The sequence below is a fragment of the Malaclemys terrapin genome, chromosome 5, assembly GCF_027887155.1.
Source record: "Malaclemys terrapin pileata isolate rMalTer1 chromosome 5, rMalTer1.hap1, whole genome shotgun sequence".
NCBI lineage: Eukaryota > Metazoa > Chordata > Testudines > Emydidae > Malaclemys > Malaclemys terrapin.
Genome location: NC_071509.1, coordinates 23,317,019 through 23,329,629, shown reverse-complemented (window position 1 = coordinate 23,329,629; position 12,611 = coordinate 23,317,019). Strand labels below are relative to the sequence as shown.

The window sequence follows — 12,611 nt, the reverse complement described above, 5'->3', positions numbered from 1 at the left end:
GCAGCTGTGCTTGGTGCTTCTTTGTTCAGAGTACATCACCCTGGGTGTTGACCACAGGACATCAGGATCAAACTCCTCACTTTATTGTCTGCATTAGTGATTCTGGTGCTCCAGTTACCTGAGACTTGAAATCAGATGCCACCAATAGAGTGGGTTATTACACTTCCTGGGTTTGCATCAGGCCTACATCCCCAGTGAAATGAGTGTAATGTTACTAGCCTAATTGCAAGAGGACATATAGAAAAACTATTTTATTTAGGGGCAAATCCTGTCCCCATCTCTGTGGATGTTGATGGCCTTTGAGCAGCATAGTTCCACTGCGCAAGTGTGGGAGGCTGGATCCAAGTGAGGCATGCAGCCCGGGCAAAGGACAGTCCTCTTACACATATATCCCCTAGGTAGTAGCATAGAGGAGCTGGGAGAGAGGTGACTGTGGGCAAGCCAGGAGCTGAGCTAAGGATCTGTGTCTGTGAGGATCCTCCCATTCTCTCCCTGAGAGAGAGGCCATGTAAGTGCTCCACATCAGTCACTGGGAAAAAATAACCACTGCAGAGTGTCAACATGGCTGCTCTGTGGCCTCTGCAGACTGATTCCTCTCCCCACCTACCTCTGTATCTCCACAGCACCTGGCCAACTGTACTTGGTCCTGAGTATAGGTGAAGGGTCCACATCATAAAACCACAGCAAAACATAGTGCAATTAGCTGTCCGTACCAAGGAAAGCCTCAATTCCTAGAAGGCATGGCTGGTCAGAACTGACATGAATAGATAAAATGTGTGGACACTTGCATAGTGTCAGGTTTTGGCCACTGCCATCTAGCTTTCATTTCTAGGAGCTTCTCATTCTTCTCCTGGGGACAGTCTGTGCCAAAAAAATAAAAATTCTGCACCAAAGTATTAAAAATTCAGTGCACAATATTTTAAAATTCTGCAAATTTTATTTGTTAAAATAACACTACATAATCATGCCAGTGTCAATTATGTTGGTAATTTATTTCAAAATACCAATCAGCAAGTATGTCTGTAACAATATGGACACACACACAAATTTCCCCAGGAGTAGAGAGTTAAAGAAACCCTTATGACAACCCAGTTCCTGTTTCTCTGCCCCCTTCCCCACCCCTGCCCAGAGCCCAGCCAGGGGGCCAGACACCCACAACCCTCTCCCCACCAGAGCTCATCTGTGGGGGCTCCCCCAGCCAATACACCCTCCCCCACAAAGCCCAGCTGCAAGGTTCCCCCTTGCCCAGACACCCATCCTCCTCCTCCTCCCCCAGCCCTGAGCCAAGGGATCCAGAGGGAGAAACACCCTGATGCTTGGTCCCAGGCTTGCATGGAGTTTCCTGAGTGCCACCCTCTCCTTCCCTCAGGGCATGCTGGGAACTGCAGCTGCCAGGAATCCTCTAACTCAGTGGTTTTCAAACTTTTTTTCTGGTGACCCAGTTGAAGAAAATTGTTGATGCCCGCCACCCAACGGAGCTGGAGATGAGGGGTTTGGAGTGTGGGAGGGGCTCAGGTCTGGGGCGGAGGGTTGGGGTAAAGGCTGTGGGGTGGAGCCAGGAATGAGGGGTTCAGGGTGTGGGAGGGGGCTCGGGGCTGGGTCAGGGGGTTGGGGTGTGGGAGGGGGTCAGGGCTCTGGGCTGGGGGTGCAGGGTGGGGCTGGGATGAGGGGTTTGGGGTGCAGGAAGGGGCTCTGGGTTTGGGGGGGCTCAGGGCTGGGGCAGGGGATTGGGGTGCGGGCTTACCTCGGCCACCTAGGAGCCAGACCTGCTGCTGGCCACTTCTGGGGCACAGCTCTGGTGTCAGAACAGGTAGGAACTAGCCTGCCTTAGCCAGGCAGCACCACCAATGGGACTTTTAACTGCCCAGTAGGTTGTGCTGACCAGAGCCGCCATGACCCAGTGCCTTACATTCCGCAACCCAGTACTGGGTTGTGACCCACAGTTTGAAAACCATTGATCTAGCTCCCTCTCCCTCCCCTCAGAAGTGTCTTCTATATGCAAGCTGGGCTCTGCCGAGTCCAGTGGCCCCTCATGGTGGCTAGCAGCATTGCAGCCCATTTCTGTGGGTGAAAGGAAATTCTCTGTGCACAATGTTAATTTCTGCAAAATTCTGCATTGGGCAGTGGCGCAGAATTCCCCCAGGAGTAATATTCATTTGGTTTAACTAAAGAAAAAACAAAGGAGCTGACTGCAAGAGTCGATCTACAGCTATAGTAATTAAAAGTGTCTTACCCAGGGGCTGGGAGGAAGAGAGAGGCTGTGCATGTGTCGCTTGCTGAGCAATTGTTCAGTGATTTTGAGATCTGTGCTGGATGCATTGTCTGGATGTTTTTTCCCATCCATTTTGATTCCTCTGATTAGGGCTATTTCATCTCAGATTAAGTGGGGGTCATTTATTTGAGACTCTAGAATGCTTTAAACCACGCTTGGTCAAGAGGGTTTTTCAAGTTTTGGGGATATATTCTCAAAGCCGCTGTATTGGACTCAGCTCAACCTTATACATACCTGACTTTTTAAGATTGTTGTTAATAAATTCAATAATGCAATCACTTGAGGACTTGATATGCTTTACAGAAGATTAGCCTCAGTCCAGGTCTGATTCACAGTGGTCAAGCAGTTATTTTAATTAGCTATAAGGGCTGAAGTTCAAGTGGCTGATTTTGAGAATGTCATTAACTGCTGTGTGATGCTTAATGATAGTAAACTCTGGGCAAACCCTTAGGAGGAGTTGGAGTAGAGTAAGGAGACAGTTAAAATCCATAGGTTAGTTGGATTTTAACCAATTGAAGAGGCTGATTCTTTTGTGTGTGTTTTAATACATGGATTTCATGTCACCTGGGATCCTTAGTCCCAAATGGCCCTGTGATAAATGAAGATAGGGGGAGTAGTTCCCTTTTGATAACCACCTAGCCGGCCAGTTAGCTGTAAAATTCCTCTTGGTAGCTGTTCTCTACTTGCTTTACCTGTAAAGGGTTAACAAGCCCACAGGTAAAAGAAAAGGAGTGGGCACCTGACCAAAAGAGCCAATGGGAAGGCTACAACTTTTTAAAATGGGAAAGAAACTTTCCCTTTGTCTGTTGCTCTCCAGGCTGAAGAGACGGGAAGGCAGGAATGCTGTGTAAAGTTTGAACCAGATATGAAAATCATCAGATCATATCTAGAACTACTTTTAACAACTCAAAGGTGTCAGTAGATCAGAATGTTTAGCTAGATGTGATCAGGTTAATTTCTGTTTATTTTTTAAGGTTTGTGGATCTCCTTTGTGCTAACCCCTGATGCTTTTGTTTGCTTGTGACCTTTAAGCTGAACCCCCAAGAAAGCTATTTTGGTTGCTTAATTTTTGGAATTTCTCTTTTAAAATCTAGCAAAAGCCTGTGTTCCAGATGTATTTTCTTTCTTTTTGTTTTTAATAAAATTTACCTTTTTTTAAGAACAGGATTGGACTTTTGGTGTCCTAAGAGGTTTGTGCATGTGTTGTTTAATTAGCTGGGGGCCACAGCTAATTTCCTTTGTTTTCTTTCTCAGCTCTTCCCCGAAGGGGTGGGGGGAGGGTGAAAGGACTTGAGGGTAACCAAAAGGGAGGAAGTCCCAAGTGTTCTTCCTGGGTCCCAGGTTTTTTTTTTTTTTTTTTTTTGCATTTGGGTGGTGGCAGCGTTTACCAAGCCAAGGTCAGAGAAAAACTGTAACCTTGAGAGTTTAATAGAAGCCTGGAGTGGCAAGTATTAATTTTTAGAGTGACAGAGTGGGGATTCAGCCTTGATAGGCCCATATGTGAATTTGGCAGATTACTGAATTATGATTCTTGGCCTTTACTCAACCCCTAGTCTGTGATGTTAAATTGTAAAGTCATCAATATTAGGAACCGCATTCTGAAGGTATGTGGATAATTGGAGCCCTAGGAAGTAGTGTAAAGTGTGTATTTGTCTTCTACAGAAAACATTTTGCTAATATGAAGAGAGAGCTTTGAAGGGTCATGCTAGTTCTTGTGGGTGGTTTTGTTTGTTTGTTTTTTTAATACCCTTCCAACCTATGGCTACTTTTTTGAAAATCAGGCTTGTATTTTTTTAGCTACCAAGGAAGTGGAGTCATCCTTGTTGCTAAGGTATGGGATACCAGATATGAAATACTTTGGCTGAAATAGAGTCTAAATCTTGGAAGTGGTCTGCACTAATGGCTGTGGACTCAAACCAGCTTGGCCCCAATCCTGCAATTGAATCCATGCCAGATGATTCTTGTACCTGTGCAGAGTCCCACTGAGTTCACAAGACAAGGATCTGGCCTGTGGGTCTGATTGCAGGATTGGAGTCCTATGCCGTTTATGGCATGTCTTTATGCTCCTTGGAACATCATTTCATTAGCAAGGTACGTATTGTTAAAGCATTGCTAATATTTGAGGTTTGAAATAGTTTGTGTTAAGGATTCATTGTAATATGGTGTCGTTCTTAATATGTTATTTGATATGCTTATGCTATATGTTCAGGGGAAAGGATATATTGGGAATGTGGTCAGGATGACTGGTTGACTGCTTCTGTGATTTGAGAATATTCTCAGGTGAATTCCTGAGACAGATCAGTAGGGCTTACACATCTAGTGAAAATATGTTGATATTTATGAGCACAAGTGATCAGAATCTAGGTTATCTCATCAGAAAGACATCTCTTTCAAGAGCACTGTCCTAGCACTGACTCCAAGGGAAGAATGCCATCTACTGAGTTAGTAACATCAGCTTAAGAAGCATCTGGGTTTTCTTCAGAGGTCTCTCACACGGGTACTGATCAGGCCTAACATTGCTTAGATTACAGCTCGAGGTGATATAGTGAAAACAGGTTTATTTTTTGTGATTTAATGCACCAGTCTGGAAAGAAAATAACTTGTTTTTTTTAATATGGAGATATACCTATCTCATAGAACTGGAAGGGACCCCAAAAAGTCATTGAGACCAGCCCCCTGCCTTCACTAGTAGGACCAAGTACTGATTTTTGCCCCAGATCCCTAAGTGGCCCCCTCAAGGATTGAACTCACAACCCTGGGTTTAGCAGGCCAATGTTCAGACCACTGAGCTATCCTTCCTCCATTAAAGCACTATGACGAGGACTGTAGGAACTAACCATCATGGCAGCAGATTCAGGGCCAAGGAGAGGTTATTTCAATCTGTCTCTGATACTGTTCACAAGAAAGAACATATCTGGAAGAAACTATCCTAAAATATTACTTTATTATACTGGGAATTTAACAAAGCAGAGAGATGAAGGAATCAAACAAAATGAAACTCGAAGAGGTGAAAAATGTGAGAAGCTGGTTATTTACCAAAAACATCTGGGAAATATTATACCATGAAAAGAAGGAATTTTGAAATCTGACAGAAAATAGTAAACCCACTTTTTATTACACAAGGATGATATGCATCACAAAGTTATACATATGCACTCAGTTATTAGGATTTACTTTCTTTCTACTTTTTCCTAGGGCTTACAGATCAGCTCTGGAATATACCAAAAGAAGCCTTGGAATATTTATAGATCTTCAGAAGAAAGAGAAAGAGGCATATGCCTGGCTTCAGGCAGGAAAGATCTATTATATTTTGAGGCAGAATGAGCTAGTGGATCTTTATATTCAGGTATGCTGAATTTTATCTAGGCTTTAAAATAACTGTACCTCTGTAGAAAAGAGTGATTGAGATACAGATGAGATTACTATGGGTGATGTAGCAGAAGAGAAACTGTATAATATAATGAGCCAAAAGAGCTCTTGTTTTGAATTATTTGGGCTGCTTTGTTAAAGGTCTGTCAGCATGTCTATGCAAAATTCTGGTTTTAGTGATTTGCTGTTTGGCTATGAAACATCATTTGGGGAATGACTACTATGCTCATAAAAAGCAACAGAGGGTCTGTGGCACCTTTAAGACTAACAGAAGTATTGGGAGCATAAGCTTTCGTGGGTAAGAACCTCACTTCTTCAGATGCAAGACTATGCTCATAAGAACATAAGAATGATCATACTGGGTCAGACCATGGTCCATCTAGCCTGGTATCCTATCTTCTGACACTGGACAATGCCAGATGCTTCAGAGGGAATGGACAGAACGGGGCAATTATTGAGTGATCCATCCGTGTCATCTAGTCCCAGCATCTGGCAGTCAGAGGACTAGGAACACCCATGGGGTTGTCTCTCTGACCATCTTGGCTAATAAGTTTATGGACGATAGGTCCATCAATGGCTATCTAATTCTGTTGTGAACCCAATTATAGGTGTGTCCTTCACAACATCCCCTGGCAACGAGCTCCAGGGTTGATTGAGCATTATGTGAAGAAGTACTTCCTTTTGTTTGTTTTAAATCTCCTGCTTATTAATTTCATTGGGTGACCCCTGGTTCTTGTGTAATGTGAAGGGGTAAAAAACACTTCCTTATTTACTTTCTCCACATCATTCATGATTTTATAGACCTTTATCATATTTCCCCTTAGTCATCTCTTTTCTAATCTGAACAGTCCCAGTGTTTTTAATCTCTTCTCATATGGAAGCTCTTCCATGGTCATTTTTGTAGCCCTTCTCTTCTCTATTTAGATTGTAAACTGTTTGGAGGCTGGGATTGTCTTTTACTATGAGTATGTAAAGGCCCCTAACTACCATAATACAAATAGAAATTAAATAAAAGAGTAGTAAAACTCTATTGTTAAGATGTTTGCAGAAAGTGAACAAAAAGGAGCATGAGTCCATTGGGAAGTTCATTTTAAAGTATGACTGAGATTTCTTTGAAACTCTAATTTGACTATGGACATGCTATGTGCAGAAAGTGAGACTGTGTTTATTGAATACTATTCTCTGTGAGTCATTCAGTCACCCCTCTGGAATGCCCCAAAGAGCTTTACAATCTGTTACCAAGAATACTGGCCCCTTTTAGAAAAGATGCACTACAGACTTACTAATTTTCGCTAAACTAATCCACACACTTTATACTGTACTTCATCTGAGCAGACTGGAGTGAAAGTCTCAAATTACTTAGACTTTCTGTACAGTTTTGTGATGATCATAATTAAAATGAAACTACTCTTGTCAAATAAATTAATTAATAAAATGTAGTTGGTGTTGCATTCCCTTTTTAATGTATGTTCTCTTGTTTGCCCATTCACACAATTTAATCATTTGCAAGAATCACTGCATTGCAATGGCCATTGAATGAATTAACAAGGTTCTCCTGTACTGTTGCAATATACATGACTGTAATATTGATACAGTAGGAATACTTAATTTGCTTCATGCAGATGCTTTTTCCCCACTATGTCTTGTAAATTATATCCTTCGGGATCAATAACTGAGTATCCTGTACATGGCAGCATTCCTTTGTTTTATTAGGTGTGTCCTGACATTTCACTGTGTCTGAAATGACATAAATTCATTTCCTAGCAGCAAGACAGAGGGACAAATTCTTTGTTCACTTTAAGGGAACCTCACTCAGATACATATTTAGAGCCTTGGGCCATAGACTTAAACCTGAGCTATAAACCCTCACTCTTTGAAATATCCAATTGTCAACTACTGTTTCTATCTATATTAGCTGTTAAAGTGTTTATGTTGTAGCTATTGAGTACATATGCTACAGCACTAAAGAATACTGTATATTGAACTGAACAGCCCTACAGTGAAAAAGAGATGGATAAGATGATGTAAGAAGACCTTGTGTCTCTAATGTTTATAATTCTGTACAGCAGGTACCAAAACCCGTATACAATGGTATTTCATTATGGGGTTTTAGTTCGGAATGAGTAAAAATTACTTTATAACCGAATGTGCATTTTTCTTGCTAGGTTGCTCAAGATGCTGCTCTTTGTAATGGGGATCCAAACTTAGGAATGGAATTGTTTGAAGCTGCAGGAGACATATTTTTCAGTGGTACCTGGGAGAGGGAAAAAGCAGTGTCATTCTACAGGGTTAGTGATTGTTACTTATTATTTGTATTGTGGTGGCACGTAGCGGTCCCAGTCATGGACGCCATTGTGCGAGGCCCAAACAGACATTTCCCACCCCAAAGAGCTTTACAAGCTGTTCTGTATTACTACTCTGAATTCTCTCAAATCCCTGGTTTCACTGAAGTAAATTGCAAAGCAACCTTTGACTTTGATAAAACTGGGATTTGGCCCTATGTGCATAAAGCAAAGTACAGAATTTGCTAAACGTGAGAAGAATATGGGCCATAGCTGTTATGAGTACATACATTTCTGGGCTTCAGCAATAACCAAACTGATCTCTTTATGCATGTGCTTCTTTCAGGACAGGGCTCTTCCACTTGCCGTTAAGACTGGAAACAAAAAGGCAGAACTCCGATTATGCAACAAACTAGTGCAATTACTGTTAAATCTACAGGATTATGAGGACAGTCTGGAATATGCACAAGTATCCCTCACACTTAGTGTGAATTTAGGTAAAGCTAATATTCACAGATTATTGATTGACGGAATTCTAGAAAAGAGTTGTCACTTCCTCCTTTGAATTTCATGATGCTTCTTGCCAAGGTTTTGTGTGCTAGGAAGTCAATACCATTTTCACTTCTGTTTTTGGATCCCCTCTAGCTGGAACAGGTGTCAGTTCTTGAGTTCTGTTTTTTGTTACATTCCTTAACTTAGCTTAGTCCAGTAATGTTCTACCTAACATTTTTCTAATTAGCTCACAGAACTGTAAATAGTGATCTGATATTACATGTTTCAGGGGGCAATTTTCAGATGAGGCCATCTGAAATCTAGCAATTATTAGCATTAACCCTTTCCAGGTCTCACTTACTGTACATGAGGAATGGAGACTTGATCTGACATGTTACACCTTCCATGCTGACCAGAGAATATGGAACAGTCTGTTAACATAATGAGAGACAAAATATGGTTCTTATTGTGTACCTGAATCTGCTAGATTCCAGTGTTTTATGGAAAATTCACAAGATGAAATTAACAAGTCCCTTGTTCCCCATTATCTGAGTGCCTCACAACCTTTAATGTATTTATACTGAAAAGACATCTATGAGGTAGGGAAGTGCTATTACCCCCATTTTACAGGTGGGGAACTAAGGCACAAAGAGACTAAATGACTTACCCAAGGTAGCACAAAAATTTTGTGGTAGAGCAGAGGTAGAATCCAGGTCTGCCAAGTCCCAGGCTAGTGCCCCAACCACCGGATCATCCTTCCTCTCCTCCTTTCACATAAGGAGTGATTAATACTAATTAATTACAAGTAGCCATAAAGTGCTGTCTAGGGCACTACCTGTGACTTTGACTCCTTCCTTTCTTCAGTGATGAATAGAGCTGATAAAAAAATCAATAAAGAATTTGGGGTATTTGTCAAAATTTGTTACTCCCTCCCCCCCCCAAATGTTGGTAATGTCTAACTTACTGAAACTTAACATTTTTCGATGGTTAAACGTCACTGATCAACTCTAGAGCCAGTTGAAAGAACAGAAATTTTTGACAAAATCTTTGATCAGAATTTTTTTTGGGGGTGGTGGTGGGGGGATTGGTGAAAATTTTTGATGGAAAATGTTGTTGAAATAAGGCTATTTCAGTCACATCTAGTGATAAGAATGTAGTCAAGACCTGAGATCCTACTAACAGAGATTATCTTCTTTGATATGGGGTATGGTACCACCAACCATTAAATAATCCAACCAGTGCTAAGAAAACCATTGTTTGATGCTAGAGTCCTCACAAAGACCTATAACACACCCACTCTCTCACCCAAATATTTAATCATAAACCTAAAAAGGAATCAATATGTATCTTCCATAGGCTGGAAAAGAAGAAAGAGAGCAATTGCTATCCTTTTTATTTTCAAATATTTGAAAGGCAATCATACTGCAGTGTTTGTGTGTGTGGGGTGTGTGTGTGTGGTGGGGGGAGGGCATCTAACTACTTAGATTCAGCAATTCTTACTTAGAAATCAGCACTGCAGTATTTGGCCTTGGGTTTAGTCGGGCAAAGTGATTTTATATAGAATAAAGTTTAATTACCAGAACTAAATAAAATGAAAACTAGAACAGAAATAATACTTAAAGCAAAATATCTCACATATCCCAGTGTGAGAGAATGTATCTTCTCCTCATTGTCTCTTAGATTGTATCCTGATTCACGTGTTATTTCATTAGGAAATCAGCTAAATGAACGAATAGCATATCACAGACTGGCTACTATCCATCATTGCCTGGGTCAGAATGAACTTGCTGAACACTTTTACTTAAAAGCGTTGTCCCTTTGCTCCTCTCCTCTGGAATTTGATGAGGAAACAATGTATTATGTGAAAGTGTATCTAATCCTAGGAGACATTATATTCTATGACCTAAAGGTGAGAAATATTTTTGATTGATTGATTGCTGTAGCGCCTAGGAGCTGTAGTTGTGGACAAGGATCCCATTATGTTAGGTCCTATACAAATACAGAACAAAATCAAAGTCCCTGCCCCAATACAATACAAGGACACAATGAGATAATATTGGTCAGCACGATAGACTGTGGTCTCAGCATGCCAGCAGCATATCTATTTTCAAGTTTTTTGTAGGCATCATGGAAAAAGAGAGTTTCGAGGAAGGTCTGAAGGAAGATAATGAATTAGTTTTGTGGATGTTTACAGGGAGCATCTCCCAAGTGTGAGGGGCAGCATAGAATGAGGTACTCAAATAACAACTGTGGAAAATATGTTTGCATCATCTTATGTGTCAGCCCAGACATTTCACCTGGATAATCCTGCTACCTATGTATTTTGAGTGGAATAGCTCAGAGCTGTGGGGATTAGATAGCTCAGTGCATTTTTAATGGAATATGGAGCTTCCTAGTACCTGGTATAAGTTCATCAAGGACAGATTTCTAGAATACTGTTTATGAACTCTCATACCTATTTGTGCTCTTGGTAGAGAGACCAGGGACCAAATAAACCTGGAACCTGAACTGCCATCCTCCTCCCTGGAGGTGGTCCCCCTTGTTCTGGGCTGAAGCATAGTCATGGTGCAGTATGGGGAAGGTGGCTCCACTGTTTGTTCTGTGGATAAACAAAGTTTGCAGTCTTCACAGCTGTCAATCCAGCACTTTTCACAAACACTACATTCACATTCACAAAACCGATTTTAAAAAAAATTCGACATACGTTAGACAGAGAAAAAAGTAATACTAATACATTGAAATTGCATGCTATTGTGTAGAGTAACCTATAGATAGGGTAGGTAAAATATCTGAGAAAGCATTAGAAAAAAGGATGGACCATACAGCAATATCTCAATAAAGATATGGAGAGCAGAGACTGGTTGATAGCTATCTAAGGGATAGAGTGGGAATTCAGGGCCTAATCTGCTTAGATGTTTTAAAAATCTTACTAGGCACCTATCTGCATCTTTAGGGGGGGCTAAATACCTTACAAAATCTGGCTGTAAGTGTCTAATGCTGAATTTTGCCTGAGTACAGCATTTAGGATTGGGACCCAAATTATCTCGTGCTTTGATATCTAATAAACTACTGCTCGGAAGCCAGGTTTATATACTTCTTAATATAACGTGTATATACCTTTTTATTTCAGGATCCTTTTGATGCAGCAGGATATTATCATCTGGCACTTGCAGCTGCCATGGACTTGGGCAACAAAAAGGCTCAGTTGAAGATTTACACAAGACTCGCAATAATCTACCACAATTTCCTTATGGATCGGGAGATGTCCCTTTTCTTCTATCAAAGGGCAAGAACCTTTGCAACAGAGCTTAACATTCGGAGAATAAACCTGGCACCTGATCAGCATTATAAGAACGCAACATGGGTACCTGTGAAAAATGTCATCTGACAACCTACCGGGCAGCTAGAGAAATATCATTTTGGTTTTGTCAGACAACACAGAATGTTTCTTGATATTCTATATTGTACATAATGTATATGGAACTTCAGGGGCACGGGCTAATATCCCTGTCTTGACAACAGTGGGCCAGATTTCACTTTTGTTGACACGTGCAACCATATTGTCTTCGGTGGAATTGGACATGAACATGTGAGGGCAGAATTCAGCCTAGGAATGAACTAACTAAAAAACCCACCCACAAACTTTTTTGTATTAGAAGAAATTTTCTGTATTAATTGTTTAAGTTCCTGTTTTTGAAAACTCATACAGGTCTTAGAATGTGATAAATATAAGTATGCAGTGAAGTGTGGTAATAAAGCATTGTAGAGTGATAACATTCACTAGATAATCATGACCCCTTTTGTATTTAATGAGATCAACACCATTAAAATAGAGCCTAGGTGCTTTTGAAAATCTTATTAGGCATCTATCTGTATCTTTATGCACTTAATACCTTTAAAAATCTGTCCCTTAAGCACTTGAGCTCCTAAATCCCATTGACTTTCAATGAGACATGGGCTTCTTAGTGCCTAAGTACCATTTGAAAATGGGATTTAGGTTCCTAAGCCACCGGGGTGCTTTTGAAAATTTCACCCAAGATAAGATGGGCTTGAGTCACTATTCATTTGTGTTTCTAGGAACATGGAAAATCTGCTGCTCAGAAGATATGATGTGGCTACATCCTTTAATATAGTCTGGGAACTGTGAATATCTGAACTGAGCAGTCAGCCTTGAAATCTTCCTAGATTATGAGAAG

General features: G+C 40.9%; 1 protein-coding gene across 4 annotated transcripts in view; it reads left to right on the top strand.

Annotated features, from left to right (window-relative positions):
- SH3TC1 (SH3 domain and tetratricopeptide repeats 1) overlaps positions 1 to 12,203 on the top strand; it is a 61,138-nt gene extending 48,935 nt beyond the window's left edge. For 2 of the 4 annotated variants that reach the window (XM_054030862.1, XM_054030865.1), the window contains 5 exons: positions 5,468 to 5,618; positions 7,807 to 7,929; positions 8,270 to 8,420; positions 10,128 to 10,324; positions 11,546 to 12,203. In XM_054030862.1, the coding sequence (XP_053886837.1) occupies positions 5,468 to 5,618; positions 7,807 to 7,929; positions 8,270 to 8,420; positions 10,128 to 10,324; positions 11,546 to 11,803 (880 nt within the window). In that variant the 3' untranslated portion in view covers positions 11,804 to 12,203. Of the gene's footprint in view, positions 1 to 5,467; positions 5,619 to 7,806; positions 7,930 to 8,269; positions 8,421 to 10,095; positions 10,325 to 11,545 lie in introns of those variants that run through there. The other 2 variants (XM_054030864.1, XM_054030863.1) reach the window with 2 other exon arrangements.
- The last annotated feature ends 408 nt before the right edge of the window (positions 12,204 to 12,611 follow it).